General features: G+C 35.9%; 1 protein-coding gene across 4 annotated transcripts in view; it reads right to left on the bottom strand.

Moving 5' to 3' along the window:
- The window catches only part of KIF2A (kinesin family member 2A), a 60,731-nt gene that overhangs the window by 11,235 nt on the left and 31,553 nt on the right, over nt 1-17,943 (bottom strand). For all 4 annotated transcript variants that reach the window (XM_049795351.1, XM_049795350.1, XM_049795353.1 and 1 more), the window contains exons 7-16: nt 17,032-17,127; nt 16,195-16,249; nt 12,709-12,871; nt 9,260-9,350; nt 9,040-9,103; nt 8,516-8,607; nt 8,130-8,272; nt 7,175-7,379; nt 3,685-3,795; nt 145-212 (exon numbers count right to left, since the gene is read on the bottom strand). In XM_049795351.1, the coding sequence (XP_049651308.1) occupies nt 145-212; nt 3,685-3,795; nt 7,175-7,379; nt 8,130-8,272; nt 8,516-8,607; nt 9,040-9,103; nt 9,260-9,350; nt 12,709-12,871; nt 16,195-16,249; nt 17,032-17,127 (1,088 nt within the window). The remainder of the gene's footprint in view (nt 1-144; nt 213-3,684; nt 3,796-7,174; nt 7,380-8,129; nt 8,273-8,515; nt 8,608-9,039; nt 9,104-9,259; nt 9,351-12,708; nt 12,872-16,194; nt 16,250-17,031; nt 17,128-17,943) is intronic.

Genomic DNA, 17,943 nt, shown 5'->3' on the forward strand with positions numbered 1-17,943 from the left:
TAATTTGGTTTTAATCTTGTTAAGGAATGCAAGTACGATAAAATTATTCAAGTAGCTAAAATAATTATACATCATGGAACAACGCTATTCCATATGTCAGTGATCAACAGCCAGTATAGCTATAAGCAATAACATTTTCCATACCTATTTGCATATCTCAGCGTATTTAGAGTGTTTTCACACGATGCCATGCCTGGAGAAATGGTAGCAATCTAGAGAAAACAAGCCACACATTAATAAGTCACTTTGTACAGATGAAAGGGTAGATGAATTCAAATTAACTGTATTTTTTTTTAATCTCTAGTTTCATTAGAGATCATCTACAAAAACTGTCTAATATTTACAGCTGTCCTTATACAATGACATCTCAAGGAGACAGATGTCAAGTCAAAGCTTCAATTTAATTTTTTTAACCATGCCTGGAACATTAAGAATTCATAGAAATTCAGTCAACTTCCCCCATCTCACTGTCTTGGTAACATAATATGTAAATGCAAAACCCTAACTGAAAAAATAAAGACTCCTCAAAAAGGGCAATACACGACTCAGTAGAAAGTAAGTCTAATATATCCTGCAAACAATTACCAGAATTATATATATATAAAAAATAAAACCAAAATATATATATATCTGTTTGTAGGCTGTTCTCCATTCAAGCAGACTGGATACTGATTTGAGAGATCTATTTTGGCCACAGTCCAAAACTGTACTTAATAATATTACAGATAAGCATCTGTTTAACTGTTTTCCTAAGTAAAGAATGTTTTTCTTCTCAACTTTAAATGTTTTTTGAAACTATTTAAGGCCAACAACTTCAGTAAGACTGCAATGAGTAACAAAATTCAAAACCTATTTACGCTGACTGTATGTCTCCGGATTTCTTTAGAATGAAACAGAGCCTAGTCGTAACTGTCAATGTTACGAAGTTATTTTCAAAATATTTTTCTGAAATTGAAAAAAAATCAAGTTTCCAAATCATATTTTAACATTATATACAGAACAGAGTGCTCCAGCCCTAAAGATATAACTTTTAAAATTCCAGCAGGAAGTCCATAAACAATAAGAGGAAAAGTCAAATAAAAATGAAGTGTAGAAATTACCAAATAAATTTGACACCAATATCCCACTTACAGATTAGTATGTCAGAAAGCAAGTGGGAAAGGCCTAGCAGGTATTTTATACCAGCACATTTCAAGAATCTCTTACCAAGTTAAAATCACATCATTTTATATGCATTCCATATTGAAAAGCACCTCATATTTGCAAAATGTCTTACTCCCTAACAGCACATTAGAACACTGGATCAAATCTTTATCTTGTTGAGGAATCCCTTTACAATAAATGTCTCTTCACTGACAAGGAAAAACAGCATCTTAGAAGAGGTCTTACATGTTCAATAAATAATGTTTTCCAATTGAATAATATTTCTATGCTGCAAACTCATTATTTTGACTGCATCATGATTTTAACCCCAGCCAGCAACTAAGCACCACACAGCTGCTCACTTACTTCCCTGGCACCTCCCCCCGTGGGATGGAATCCACGAAAAAAAGTAAGGGTTGAGGGTAAGAACAGTTTAATAGGACAGAAGTGAAGAAAATAATAACAGTACTAAAATGACAATAATTAGAATAAAAGAATTGGAATATCAAAACAAGTGATGCATAATGCAATTGCTCACCACTCGCCGACTGATGCACAGTTAGCTCCCAAACAATGACTCGCCCCTCCAGCCAACTCCCCCTGGTTTATATACTAGGCATGACATCACACAGTATGGACTACCCCTTTGGACAGTTGGGGTCAGCTGCCCTGGCTGTGTCCCCTCCCAACTTCTTGTGTCCCTCCAGCCTTCTTGCTAGCTGGGCATGAGAAGCTGAAAAAGTCTTGACTTTAGACTAAACATTACTTAGCAACAACTGAAACCATCAGTGTGTTATCAACATTCTTCCTACACCAAACTCAAAGCCATAGCCCTGTATCATAGAATCATAGAATCATTTAGATTGGAAAAGACCTTCAAGATCATTGAGTCCAACCATCAACCATGCCCACTAAACCATGTCCTGAAGTACCCCGCCTACTCGCTTTTTTAATATCTCCAGGGAAGGTGACTCCACCACTTCCCTGGGCAGCCTGTTCCAATACCTGGCAACCCTCTCAGTAAAGAAATGTTTCCTAATATCTAACCTAAATCTCCCTTGCCTCAACTTGAAGCCATTTCCTCTCGTCCTATCTCCAGCCACGTGACAGAAGAGACCAGTACCCACCTCACTACAACCCCCCTTCAGGCAGTTGTAGAGAGCGATAAGGTCTCCCCGCAGCCTCCTCTTTTCTAGACTCAACAACCCCAGTTCCCTCAGCCGCTCCTCATAAGACTTGTGCTCCAGGCCCTTCACCAACTTGGCTGCCCTTCTCTGGACACGCTCCAGCACCTCCATGTCTCTCCAGTAGCGAGGGGCCCAAAACTGAACACAGTACTCGAGGTGCGGCCTCACCAGTGCCCAGTACAGGGGAACAACCACCTCCCTGCTCCTGCTAGCCACACTATTTCTGGTACAAGCCAGGATGCCGTTGGCCTTCTTGGCCACCTGGGCACACTGATGGCTCATATTCAGGTGGCTGTTGACCAACACCCTCAAGTCCTTTTCCACCAGGCAGCTTTCCAGCCACTGTTCCCCAAGCTGTACCAGCTACTAGGAAGACAATTAACTCTATCCCAGCTAAAACCAGGACAGGGTTGGAAGGGACCTTTAAAGGCCACCTAGTCCAACCCCCCTGCAACGAGCAGGGACATCTTCAACTAGATCAGGTAAGTCTCAGCGCAAAAGAAAACAAACCTGTCTTTTCATCAGAAAACTGAAAGAGAAAAGATTAATAAAAAAATGCGATTTTACCACCATTTTCAAATTAGAACCATACCTAACAGCTAAAGGGAAGAACTAGGTTGCCCTAACACCATGGTTTTCATGTTGTGGTCTGCAGACTTCTCTGTCCTCTAGACTAATTAATTCCAAGGAGTCTGTGAAAACTAACCAACACAAAGAAGCCTAAAAAACAGTGTCTACTGCAGAGAGTTTGCATCACCATAAGGAGGTATGTTAAGGATGCACAAATAAAACGACTGGACATCAGTGCTTTTATCTGCCCTGTCCACCATCTGACAGAATAATTCTGTTTTTCAGACTGATGCAAATGCACATGTATACAACACACAACTACTCACCCTATCTATCCCAACTACTTGCCCCTTTAACAGCCTAGAGCATATTCTGGTGCCTTTGATACCAACTTTAAATTTGTCTTTGTCACTTAAAGATTGTAACTCACCACTGTACTTCTAGTCTATACCACCTTTTCCAAAGTTGTGAGTCAACAAACAATACTCTCATATAATTAAGACATTAAAAACAAACAAACTTCTCAAGCTAAAAGTGTTTCTAGCTAGGTGGATGGCTAGAAAACTAGAACAAGCAATAAGAAAGGCCAATAAAAAGTGAGAAGGGAGCAAGTTATCTGAAATGTCTCTGCTGAAAGTCTCACTCCACATGTAGTGTCAGTTAGTGGATAAACTTAAGTCCAACACATTGCCATAAGCGACCAATTTTAAACACAAAAGCCTAAATTCTCAGCAACTTCTCTCTTTGTAATTGTTAGAACAAACAGTTAACCAAATCAACTTACCATACAGGTACGGGAGTTTTCTCCTATGAATGAATCTCTTAGCACCTGAGTAAGTTTACTTGCTCTGAAGGGTGTATGAGGTTTATTTCGGCCTAAGGCTCTAATGCACTCCTGAAAGAACAAACAAGTGTATGCATTTTTCTTTAACATGGGCTGAATAAATATAATACAAATGCAATTCAAAATCAGAAAATGCATGCCTTAGTTATGTTGTTGTCACCTAAAATATCATTAAAATTTACCTTTAAAGCTTGGATTCAAGAAGTGTTAGGCTTTTACCTCTCATTAAGGTCAGCAGAGAGGCAGGAACTTAAAAAGGACTTAGGAGCCTAAAACCTTCCTGAATCTCAGCCAAAATGTTTATATCTATTGTATACAACAACAACAACAAATCAAAACAAAAAAATCAGTGTTGATGTTAAATGTCCAGACTAACAACTGTTTCTCATTATCAGCTCCAAAAGTCTCAATGATCTACAACCTCCGCCAGCAGAAGATGTGTGGACAGGGCCACATGTTAACTCTATCAATTAAAAGCAGTAGCTTTGATTCTGGCTCTGCCACTGAATTTCTTTACAGCTCAGAAGAAAACAAACTTTCTGAAAGCTTCCACAGGTCACAAACGTATTAAGCATAGTTCTCTATTGATGTACTCAATATTGGAATATACTTGCAAACATACATCATGCCCTGTTTTAAAACATTCTTCATCCTGAAAAAACAGGGATAAGGTCTCCTCTTTCACTCACAAAGGTATGGGGGCTAAACTAATATTTGCAATTAGTTGGAGAGTTCCAGTGAGAAATACTGTACAGATGTAAATAATATGAAATTACTATAGAAGTTACAGCAGCAACAAGGTACAACAGTGCAAACCAAGATTGCACTAATCTAAACATCACTCCAGCCCAATCAGACCTCTAAACATCAGCTAATAAATTACTTACGCAAAGAAAGTTTAAATTTAAGTTTCTGTGGTGGTGCTGTCATCATCATATTTTGATCATTAATTCCAGTTTCTGCCTTTGCCTTAATACTTTGTGTACAGGCATCTCTTCAGACGCATGGCTGCCTTGGTACACTTTTAACACATCTACACACAGAACTTCTTCAAACAATCATACTTCAAAAGCTTTTCAAATTAAAGCTTTGCTTTTAGCAGCACTAACAGATGGAATGGCTTTTGTGTTACGTGAATAGTTCTACAGTAGTTCAACTAATCCTCTGGCTACAGCCATATTCTTGTGGCCTTTTGAAATTTCCTAGAAACAGCTTCTTCCAAAAGCCAGGCTAGAAACTGTGAGATGATAATCCAAGAAAACTGTGAAACAGCATAAAACAGAACTAAAAATGAGCTCAGAATAAAACTTCCATGATACAGAACAGAAAAAACACAAGGGCAAGTTTGTTTTAACTAAAGTGATTATTTAAAAAAAACCTCAACAGCTGAATTTTATAGAATGAACATAGCTCAGATAAACAGAAAAACTGAAGCTTGTTGAATATGAACTTCAAATGCAAATGCTAAAAAGGACTCAATATTTATAGGTGAGCAAGGCAGTGCATTCCCTGAATTTTTTGAATTTGTACATTAATACCATACTTACATAAGGAGAAAAGCAGATTAGACAGGAAGAGGGGCAACAGATTTTCAACAAGTGACATTAAAAACAGTAACAGAAGTATATGTGGAATTACTGCTATGGCAACCAGCAAGTTTAGTTAAGGTATTTTAATTTACTATAATGATTTTTAGTTTGCTTACTCCTAAAAAATTAGAATTGGATTATCTCCTTATTAGTAAAAAGGATTATAGGAGGGCACTGCCAACTTATAAATTAAGGGATTTTTAACTACTTTTGCTTTTCATCACAGCTCAGAAAACCAGTTAACAAAATGACACTACCTTCATGTAGAGACATTACAGAAATAACTTCCTGTACCAAGAACATGAAAAGGTTAAGACAGGACTGATACCCAGATGCAAGTAGCAAATCTTGGATTAGCATCAAAGACCACTCATCAGAACATACTAGTTTAATTCAAACTTGACAATAACTTCAAGAGTCTTGAATACAAATGGAAAAAAAAGCTGTGTAATGTTTTGGGGGACAGATGAAAAATGGAAAACTAACATAGCATTAAGAAACTTATATCTTGTACTGCTGTTTAGACCTCTGCAAGACCTCCACTTATTTTTATTGCCCCTTCCCTATATTAATTTAGATCACAACAACTAATACAGCAGCAACAGAACCTTTCACTATAATTAAAAAGACAAGTTGTATAAAAATGAAGTAAGTATGTTTTCTAGGTAATGCATTGAAGGCACTAGCCAGTACAAACTCAACAAGTAAACTGAAGGAAAAAAAAAACCAAACCAAACTAGCTTTATTCAATTACATTTGGAAACAAGTGATAACATCAACACAATGGTGCCTCCATTATTTACTTTGATGCTAAATCAAAACAGGCCAGTTTTGGAACTGCTGCTGCCAATTTTTCAACATGCCATACAATTTTGTAATGACACATTGTATGTTACAGTTTCATGATGTTTTGTGAGATCTGCTTAGAGTCAGATACAAGTCTTCTCCCAAGTTTAGACCGCGGATAAAAAAGTAAGCAGAGTGATTTTGGAGTTCAGATTCTTTATATAAAACCACAGTTTTATATAAACTGGTGCTGAGAATAGTAAACCTAAGCAAAATGAATCAACAACAGAGATAAGTTAAGACACTCAAACCTACTGTTTCCCCAGCTGAGACAAAAATTCACTTTTCCTATTTAGACTGAACCTCTTTCAAGTATTATAAAACAAACAAAAAAAAGGCATATGAATATTTAAATAATAATTCTTAGCTCTCTTGATGTGACCTGGATTAATGTATGATAATCTGTAAAGTGACGGTATCAGACAATTTGCTATGAAGAAGACTAGTCAAAAATAGATTCCAGCTTTCAAGGATCATTTTAATCTATTTGTTAGTTCTTTCTGGATATGTTGCTGTTGTGTTGCTTTAGTGAATTAATTAACAGCACTAAATTAATATGTTGTAAAGGCAACTTTGTTTCTATTTCATAAACAAACAAATAAATAAATAAATTCTGAGATCAGTAATAATATTTCCAGTTAGTATTTCAGACCTTGAGTACCAAAGTCAGTCATCTGTCTTCCCACTTTAGATGTATATCAGAAAAGTCTTTAAATTCAACCACTGGGAACTTTTTGTTGAGGGGTTTTTGTTGGTTTTTTTTTTTAAACTACATGCAAGTTGATAGCACAATGTTTCTGCAATGTTTCTACTTGGTGTTTCTACCAAGTGTTTCTTCAGGCATTTGGAGGAAAAATCAATACATTATTTTACCTGTCACATCAGTAGACAACATAGACAAGCAAAGCCTGAAAAAACACTTCGTTTTAATAGTCATGGCTATCATATGTAGAAGGCTTCCACCTACTTAAAGGCAATGGAAACATTTTAGTTACCTTGAGTGCTAAAAGGCTCTTGTTTATTTCCGCACCTTCCAGTCGAGTCTGCCTATCTGCACTGGAAGTATCTGCTCCTCTTTCATTGCCAGCCAAATCAATCAGAGAAAATTTACCATGCAATTTCCCTTTCCTTCTGAGAATAATCTGAAACACTGCATGGCTTCGAGATGAGTGTGCATTTGCAGATGTCTGGCCAGATGTCCTTTAAACACAAGGAGAGAAGGGAAGGACATATGAACAGGAGAAGGACCATACATGTTAAACACACTAACCTCAAAAACGCTAGTTTTTTCAAAGCAGAGTGCTGTATTTTCTTACATGTATTGACAGCTTGTCTAACCTTGCTGTAGACACCAGAGATACAACCTTAATAACTGGATGTACACAGTATGATTATACCTCTTTTTTCCACCTCTTCAAACAGAAATGGAAGATTAGTGACATTTTACCTCCCTTTTAAAAGCAAGAAAAATCAGATCTTCAGAGATTTCAGATTATCAGAGAGCTTATATGTAAAATGCTGATGGCATTTTTATCTGATCAGGCAGCAGTCTATGCACAGAGCTCATTTTAAAAACAATGAAGCTGGATTCTTAAAAAAAAAAATATATATATACATTTATGCTTAACCTCTGTCACTATGTATCGAGGCCTTTTAGAGCTGAAGAATCTGGCAGTATTCCAGATTATAAATCATGTGAATTTAAGTCAGTAAACTGCTTACATAATGCATGCAGTTCACATCCTGTAGAAAAATCAGTTATTTCTCTCTAGGAGACAAAGAAACTCTCAATATATTTATTTAAAAGGTAGGCAGACTCTTTATTTGCAGCCAACATTATCAAAACCCCACTGCATATTAAAAAGCTATCACTATGAAGACACCCCCAAAAAAATCTTGTTCTGATTCTTTAACGTACAATGAAAAACTGGTGTAAGCTATGGGAGATACCTGCAGCTGTTGCCTATTTCAATAAGCTTAAGAACATCTTCAACACATTTGACTTCCCGTTCCTGTAATCCCACCACCTGGACTTGCTGTTTACCATCTTCTAACACTCTTAATTTTGTCTTCCTGTTCAACAAGTCAAAAACCTTAGGGAGAAGGGAAAAAACAGAACAGTTGAAGAGGAGCTTTAAAAGACCCTTTTGTTTCAAATCCTGTATAAAAATATGCAAATCATTCCATGGAAAAACATGATTGGAAGGGAAGTGTAAAGAATTATTTGAAATAAAGCTTTTAGTACGAAGAGAAAAACAATCTTGTATGTGACAAGCTCAAATTCTTGTTTGTGAAGAAGAAATTGCTCCTTCCTCAGAGAAAGATCAGGTGCTTACCTTACCACTGTAGATCTCAAAAAATGTTGCATATACTTGAAGTTCTAACTTCTTATAGTTTGGTTTCTTTAGCATTAAAAAGACATCTCGAGCTGTGAATACATTTCCACAATGAAAAGAAATCTTATTATGCATTTTCATTTAGTGGAGACTCACTAATGCATAACAGTCTATTTTACAGCATCTCTCAAATTTTGCAAGTGTAATAGAAAGGGTCAGTCAACCAAGTCTGAAACATTGCAGTTTAAACTGCCACATTACAATGGAAGATGCAGAAGACCCCAAAGTTATAAACTTAATTAATCATCCATTATATTTATTACATTTTTTTAAGTAATCTATATATACATTTACTTTACTCTGTAAAGACTACTCTCCTAGGAACTACTTCCATATTACCAAAGCTCCACTGTAATGCAAAATATGTAGACCACTACGTTGGTATGACAGGGAGTAGAAAATTTATAGAAAATTTATTGATCTCAACTAATCTGTAAAAAGCCAAAAGACCAATAAAATCTCACCTGCAAGTGCATATATTCCTTTAGAACAATCTTGGTTCTTTCCTGAAAAGTCACCACCCATAGTCTAAATTTAAATTAAAAAAAAAAAAAAAAAAAAAAAAAAAAATACACTATAAAAATCACAGAACTGTTACTTAGGTATTTGATACTTATTAGGACTTAGGTAAGTATATCACACATAAAAAGAAGTGTATTGCTGACATGTAGAAGAAATACTTACATGAGTTTTTCCACTGCCTGTTTGCCCATATGCAAAACAAGTGGCCATTCCCCTTTCAAATATGGTCTCCACTAATGGTCGAGCTGTAAACCTTAAATGCAAAAAACAACAGTACTTAAGAAACTGAATTACTTTAAGATGCCATTACCACAAGGATGCTACAAATTTTAAGGCCAGAAGTGACAAAACTGGTCCTGTTCTTTGAGAGGCCAAAGGACTTCTTTACATTAATTACTGAACTAAAGAGACTACCAGTTCTAAGGCATTAGAATATCTCAAACAATCAAATAAAAGCTACAAGGTCTCTCCCACTTGTTTTACAACAATATTATCCTCTATTAAACCCTAAGAAAAAAATAATTCCTTGTTTCAATGGTGCAACATAGCACAACTTACTACATGGTGTTTGGAGCTCCCTAAAGAAGACAGAATTAGAAGACATTCAAAGTAGGACAGTGGAGCAGATAAATATCTAGGTTTTGCCAATACTAAAATGCTGCTACAGTTTTGGTTTTGTTTTTCTCCCCAAATCAGCTTCCAAGGTTAAATTTAGAAGACAAGTGGCCAAAACAACATTGCCTATCTTAATATTTTGAGAATGTACATACACTGAGAAAAGGCTCAAGAAAATGGATACCCAAGCTCTTCAAATGGAAAAATCTAGTTATCCCTGAAGTATTATTTGATGTGTCAAAAAGTATTATCCAAAATATCATTCTTCTGTTTTAGAGAATTAATTTTTACTTCAAAAAACTTATTGTTTCTACTTCAGCTGCTTATTACCGTTATGTTATTAAAAACTTCAAAAGCAAAGGGTAAACTAATAGAGGGTTACCCATGGAGGTAAGAGGCTTTCTGCAAAAGTCTCCCTTTCTAAACTTTTTTCCAAGTGTTAACACATGAAGTACCTTTAAGTGACATAAACAGAAACAATTGTTTACAGAAACACAGAGGTGTTACAACCTTCTTTCATTGCACTTTAGAACAAACACAAGATCACTTACAAAAATAATATGGGCAAGACTGAGCCATTTGGCAACGAAGGGTTTTGCAAAAATCTCAAGTTTAACTGAATAATGAATTTTCATCAAAAATATACGAGGTGATTCCTGATCAGCCTGTCTTTTTTTGCTTCTTCTGAACATATACCTCCTTTGTCCTCAAGAGGATATTCCCGTATTTTGATGTTTATTCTTTTTATACATAAAACACGAAATTTCACAAAGCCTATCAACCCAAGAAGCACACTCCATTATCTCTCTTTAACTGAGTTTGAAATTATTTTGCTGATTTATAAAAAAGGGACTTAATTATCTATTTTTTAAGTAAGACAAAATACAAACATATCTAGAGAAGTTTTCATAAAGCATTATACAACTCCAAATGATACCATGCCAAAAAAGTCCAACTTTACTTTTACTAGAACCTTTATTTGCAATCTTGATCTTTCAGAAACATAAACTCTGTTCTCCTTTAAACCTCAAAAAGTATACCCATTTGAACTAGTGCAGGTTTTTTAATATTAATGAAAACTTGCAACTCAGTGTTGTGGCTCATGGATTCAAAAATACTTAAAATACAGCTTAAGCAAAAGAATAAGAATAATAAGAGAGTAGTACTTTTCTCCTTCAAGCTGAAGAATGTTTTTCAGTATAGAAATACAGTGAGTAATTTTAGCGTACTGGAGAAAACTGGAGTAACTTGCCACACTATTTTTTTCCCCCAGTGTGACCCTGAAGTTCTGGTGAGAACAGATGACAATACCTATTTTGCTCTTTTGTTATTACAGGAGGCCTCAAAGCAGATTGCCCTTCAAGTAATAATCATTATTGTGCCATATGAGGGAGAAGGAGAAAGCCTGTATTGCTACGCACACTAGAGATTTACTGTTTCAGTATGAATACAATCATCTTTCAATAATTTCCCGTATTACCATTAACGTGTTATGTCACTAATAAAAATTGTCTGGAGAAAACTCAATACAAAAATACAAGACTGTATGCCACAAACATCCCTCACATTTAAACACTATGCTCAGAAAGATAAATAACAGGAAGGAGGGAGATTAGAAGAACTGCTTGTTAAGCAGGAGGACAACTATTCCAAGAGGCACAGATCACCAGCCAGATTGCTCTCCGGCAGCTCTTCATTATTGACAAAGGAAAGATACTAACGGTAGACAACCATTAGAGACAGAAATCTCCAAGGGTAGATTTAGCGCTGTTTAGAAGTCTTTTGTTAGGGTAAACTAACATACTATAGAGATTTTCCTTTCACCACCCTTCTCCTTCTAATTATCTCAAGCATAAGACAGAAGTTTTAGTTTTCAAGGCCTTTTAATAATTCTTTTACTATGAATTTTCTGTTATCCACTGACAGGATGTTAGCATCCAACATCAGTCAGGACACAATGCTAAATTTTCCTTCCTCATTGTTGGATTAAAAACAAAAATTAAGATATTTCTCTGTCACTACTCCTCAAGGCTATGGGAAGCACTTTTCAAGCATAAGGAAAACCATCTTAATCAAATTCCTTTCTGATATCAATATTCCCTGCAAAAACCTTCACCCTATTTAGACTGGGTACCAAGATGTGACCTGTCATGGTGTCTAACTTTGCCTGCTACTGTATCTACTCCATTTAGTGACTTGCACAAGGTAAATAGCTACTTCTAAACATGTTTTTAAAAGTGCTGTGTGCATTATTCTGTGCCAGCTGTGGAAGTGAAACAGAAGGATAAAGGAGAGAATGGAGATCCAAATACCTTGGGGCTGAAAGTGGATGTGTGTCTTTATTGCTGTTGTTTTTCTAAATCAGAGAGATTTGGCATGTTGAACAAGATAACTTTGCTCCATGCACCTCCATGTTACATCAGCCAGACTTTCCAGCAGCCAAGCTAGCTCAGGTATATCAGCAATACAGCAATATAACCTTTCTCCCTTTCTTTGTACTCTTTCCCCACCCTCTCCTGATTACTTTCCATCTCTTAACTATCTTATATTCAAACTGCAAGCTCCTTGGGGCCGGGGCTGTCCTTTTCTTCCAAGTTTCCTGAAGACCAGAAGCCATGACTCAGCTTCCTCAGGTGCTGCATGCACACTAATTAATAAGACAATAACCCTGAGGCAAATGGAGAGCTCATGAAGTTGTTCAAATATTCAGTAGCTGAGAAGGCAGGCAATACAAGCTAGAGCCTGGAAACCAGCAGGGCTTGAAGGAGGACTGAGAGCAGGACTGAGGTCGACAGAAGTGGAGATGACATTGCAGGTGAAGAATTCAGAATAAAGAGTTAAAACAAAAGTAAACAGGCAAAAGAATGGAGGTAGCAATATACATAATTGGTAACACAGAGAATAGGAGTAAAGTCCATCACCAAGGTAAGCCCACAGTTATTGACATGAGAGATACATGAGAAAAAAGATTCACAAAAAAAAGCATATACACATACCTGTAAACCATTTCATTAGGAGCCGTGTCATCAAAGGCATAATCAAAACGAAAAGTTTGGTTTTCTAGGTACCTTGTTAAATCCACCTTTTGTTTTGGTTCATGTACCATCACAACATCTTTACTAGGAATTGTTATTACATCAAGGTCTTTCATTAAAGTTTCTATAAAATAAGTGAAATATATATTTAACTAGCAACACATCATTATTTTTTACATTTTTTCATTGTTTACACCCTTATAACATCTCAGATAACACAGCTCCTCCAAGTAACAACACTGCAATGGATTTGGGCTTCTGATGCCTAGATAGTAATCTGCTAGGTAAGAGATTCCCTTTTGGAAGTCTAGTTGTCCTATCCTACCAATTGCAAGAAATTAAAGAGAGGTTGTATAAATCCAATTAGAAAAACTAAGATCAGTAATTATAGCACTATCATTGTAGCTTGTTATGTATTCTATAATAACACTTTTCATGGATTTGAGTTCTTTTTCCTCAGGGCTTCTATACTGTTTTACAGATTACTGCCATATCCTTTGAGTTTTTATAACTAACTTCTCTGCTGGAGAAACTGGATGCTGAAAATCCTATACTGCTTGGACTGCCAAACTTAAAACCACAAAAAAATCAATATCCTTATGATAACTTGCTTTATTTTAAAATTTTATCTTTTCATTTTTCCCGAAGTCCTTAACATTACAGTCATATGTTCACGGCTTTCAAATGGAAAAATTTTGCTTTCATTCTACACAGACATTTTTCATTTGTGTATTCCTGCTAGAACCTGAAGTATACATAGAACTTCTCTAAAGTATAATCCTTCTTAAAAATTACCTTGAAAGCAGAAAAAAGCTGGAAATTCTAGTGATCCTTCCTATCACTGGGAATGAACAAAAACCATCTAGATGCAATTTCAACAGTGAGATCCCAGGTTATAATTACTACACAGCACTACAATTTACTGCTAATTGTTGTATGAGATATGAGTCAGCAAAACAGAGAACCCAGTGATCCATAATATGCACAAAAATAAAGATCCTTTGCATCTACAGTCAGGATCACTAATGTGTCCTACCTGCACTTCTATGTAAAATTTCTTAAGGCATGCAGCTCAAGAATATGATGTGGCTTTATACAGTTAAATAGAAATCTTTTCATCGGTTAACATACTGACCAAAGAGTAAAATGTTTACCATTGCATGACATTACGCACCAACAGAAATATGCATTCAAGTCACTATATAATCAATTTTTCAACTGCACTGCAATAAAACAAAATGCAATTATTCTGCAGTAATCACAGAGAAGAAATAAGGAACAGTGATGAAAAGAGATGTATCATGGTCAATTCTTTGCAGCAAAAGCCTTTTAATTTGAGCAGGCAAAAGATGATTTTCCTTAAACAATTGTTTGGAATAAGACATTTACCTGCTCCCAGCTATTTGTTACGACAACCTGTATTCCTTGCTGATAAAAAATTGGAATAGTGTCTCTGAAACCCACCATACATTTCTCAATTATAAATATACATCACTGAAATAAAATCTTAAAACGTCAATCTGAACACCTACTTCCTGCAAAGTCAATTCACAGAACGATTGGTGCTGAGAGTACCTAAAGATTTTGGTGACTGTGTTTGTGAGACTGACAAAACAAACTAATTTTATTTTTCCTCTTCAGGGGGTTACACACTAGTATCTTTGATTCTTTTATACTCTTCAATGTTAAAACATGGCATGAGAAATACTGTTCCTTATGAAGTGTGTGTTTTCAGAAGATTGTATCGTGGATACTAGATTATCTCTATGGTTCATCCCCTGCATAAATTATTTCATTAATACCTTTTCACTATAGTTTACTCTTAAAAATGCAAAATAACTTTAGTGCCAACTTCATTTTTACTTAAGACACTTGTTTTCCTACAAACACCTCTGAAATATTTTTTTTCATTTGGAGCTATTTTTGGAGCTATTACTCCAAACCACTAGTACCCCAGATATGCAACTTCCACAAAATCAAGTCCTACTTCTGATTCCCAACGCACGTCCCATGACAACTTGCTCTCATTTACTGTAATTTCACTTTGTCCACCTTCAGCACAGGTAGAAGGTGACATTTCCCCCAAATATATCAGATTTCTAAGTCATATTTTATTAAAGATAACCTCCAATGCTGAAACAGAAGTTCAACTGCTACCAGACTTCTATATTGAATGCCCTTATTAAATAGGTTGTGGAAAATAGTTTTAATTAACCAGTTTTTGAGATTATGCATTGCTTTCAGATCAATAAAAGAAAAAAATACAGGAATAAGAAAACAGTACAAGTAAAAGTGAAGAGAAAAATAAGGTAGGGGAAGCAGCAACATGGAGGGAAAAAATAAGACAAAAACCAACTATATACCAGTATCAACATATCATTCCCCTTTCTCATGCAATTCTCCCATTTTCCTATGGATATGCTCCAGATAATCCTCAGCATGTAGTTCTGACAGTACAAAAATAATAAATGCATTCCATGTTGTTTCAGAGTCAGAGCGATGCTGTTTGACTCCTTTAGCTAAACAAAATATAATAGAAAGAGAAGGAAAGAAACATCTTTCAAAACAAAATGCTGTTTACTTAAGCATTGGATTCTGACAGGCTGCAATCCAGAAGCATTTGTGTTCGTAACTTCCCGCTGAAAGTAAAGAACTTCATGGGAAGATTGGGATTTAACTGGAGTTGAAAACCTGAACATTTTTTTATTATTTTTTTTAGTACAGACTGCAGTCTTATAAGCAGGCAGTAAGAAAAAAAGTTGTAATACTAATCACCTATAAAAAAAGTCACTAGGGAGTCATTCCAGTACCTAATAGTTTTTTAGCGGCATTTCATATGCCCTAGGGTATCTTGCCCAGCCCTGAGCTGCAACTCCAGCGGATACAAGTCTCCAGTTTATCTGTAATCCACTAGCCCCACAAGGATGTCTCGGACACATTTGGGCACCTAAAATGTCATAAGACATCAGCGTTTAGGCAACTGAATTGCTCCCTTGATGTCTGATTCAAGACCACTCAAAAGTATAAAAATACATGTACAAAGAATGCATATGAAAGTTTTCACTGGGTAGCTCAGGAGATAACTTGAAGGATAGTTTAAAAGAATGGAGATCCTAATGCAATGTAAGAATACTGAAGAAATTACAGTAGAATTAATGCCCGGATCAACTAAATACATCCTAGATGACCTTGGAAAAAACCTGCAGTCTCTCTGTGCCTCAGCTTCCAATCCATAAAAAGGTGACATTTTTAGTTTAACACTACTTTTCTCCCCATCTTTATCCAGCTTATGATGAGTCTATGAATTTTCTGGGTCTGTCACACATATAGTCTAGTATAACAGTTCCACCTTTGATCAGTATTTCTAGATGTCTTTAAGACAAATTATATCACTACCAGAAGCAACTTTTCAGAGAAAAAATTCAACAAAATCTTCAATGGTCATACCTTTTTTATTGAGTGGTCGTTTTCGTACACAAACACATATCCTGTGCTCATCAATCTGCAAAGGAAACTATCTTTCAGTAAACTATACCCCAGTTCCAGTTATATGATATTTTACTTTATTTTACTTCTGTTCTTGAATTAATTAACCAATCATTTAAATAAAGAGAAATTTCCAAGACAGTGAGTCATCTGAACATGTAAAAGCCCCTTGCGTCTGCACAATAGCCAAGAGCCCAAAAGGGAGAACCATAATTAACAAAACTCCCTGCAGACAGTGATCTAATCCTGTAGAGTAGCAGGTACATCTTGGAGTATTGCAAGCAAATCCAGCTCTAACAGGGTAGATATGCTATTGACAGAAATCATCACAATCTCTGACTTCCACAGAGATCTAATAATCTTCATCATTTAAGGATTCTGCTCCTCTGAGTTATCTGCAAACCAAGGCCCTCATCACCTTCAAAGATCAAATATTAATCTTTATACTCAACAGCGTTCTTCAGAGAACCTTAATGTTTTGTGTGCACATCCCCTAGCATCCCAGGAAAATTTACAATACAGAGACTGAGTGACTACTTATTACATATTGGTATTAATTTTTAGTAAAATGGTATTTAAATGACATAACATAATTAACAATAATTTAGTAACCTAGGACTTTCAACAGCTACTAATTTAAATGTCATCAAATTACTGAAAAAATAAACCTATATTACAATGAATACTAATACATATCGAACTACTTATTTTTCATGTTTACAGACAGCAGTATACATTAAAAAAATTGAAAACACAGGAAAAATACAGAAGGATAAAAAATGTCCATGGAGTACTTACAGGATCTGCTGTTGTCAGTGGTCTATAATCCAAACTTCCCCTGAAATCTCTTATCATACACATAATTTCATAATTTGGGTTTGTAGCATCAACATCCTAGGGAAGAAAGCAACAGAATTTCTAATATACTTTTCTTCCTGAAATGGACTAACTTCAGCATATTCTGCATTTATTTATAAGAAAAAATACACATTAACTGAAATCTTTTTTTTTTTTTCTCCAAAATGCCAGAAATGTCTCAAATGCAAGTTTAATACCTTTTTCCATTCTGATGTAGCTAATTTACCGATCACAAAGCAAAAGAATTATATGCTTTCTACTTCATGCTTTTGGTTGGCATGTAATAGAAAATATTTTTCAATTGAGGACTCATTAACAGTCTACTCAAGAAAGAGAAATTACTCCTGACTTTGCCAGAATCTTCACACTAAAGAAAGACCTCCGAACACTACACAACACCAGATAGCTTATACAGTCAATGCTTCTTAATCTGAGATAAGGCGGTCCAACGGACGAATGGATACACTCCATTACACAGGTACACACACACTGCAGAGAATAGTGCAGGCACCCCAGCTGCTCTAAACACAACCCTGCTGGATCCAAGTCTCTTAAAGGAGCTTGATCCTACTCCTGGTCCTGAGTTAACTTCTACAGTTACTTGGATGCATTGGAAACTCTTCTAACACTCCTAGACCCCCCCAAAAAGCAGAAGCCATCCCAAGCATACACAGTAGGCTACATCCAGGCTCGGAAGACCTCCCATCCCTAAACCTGGAGCCATCAGTACCAGAGTGAATGGACATGTTAAGAGGCCATGCACGGAGCCCCTTCAACCCTTGCTAAGCTTGAGCCTACTTGTGAGCTAAGCCGGTTCTCTGCAGAACTGATCCAAGTGTCCTCCGGGTCACT

This window comes from Accipiter gentilis, chromosome Z (assembly GCF_929443795.1).
Source record: "Accipiter gentilis chromosome Z, bAccGen1.1, whole genome shotgun sequence".
In the NCBI taxonomy this organism is placed as follows: Eukaryota; Metazoa; Chordata; class Aves; order Accipitriformes; family Accipitridae; genus Astur; species Astur gentilis.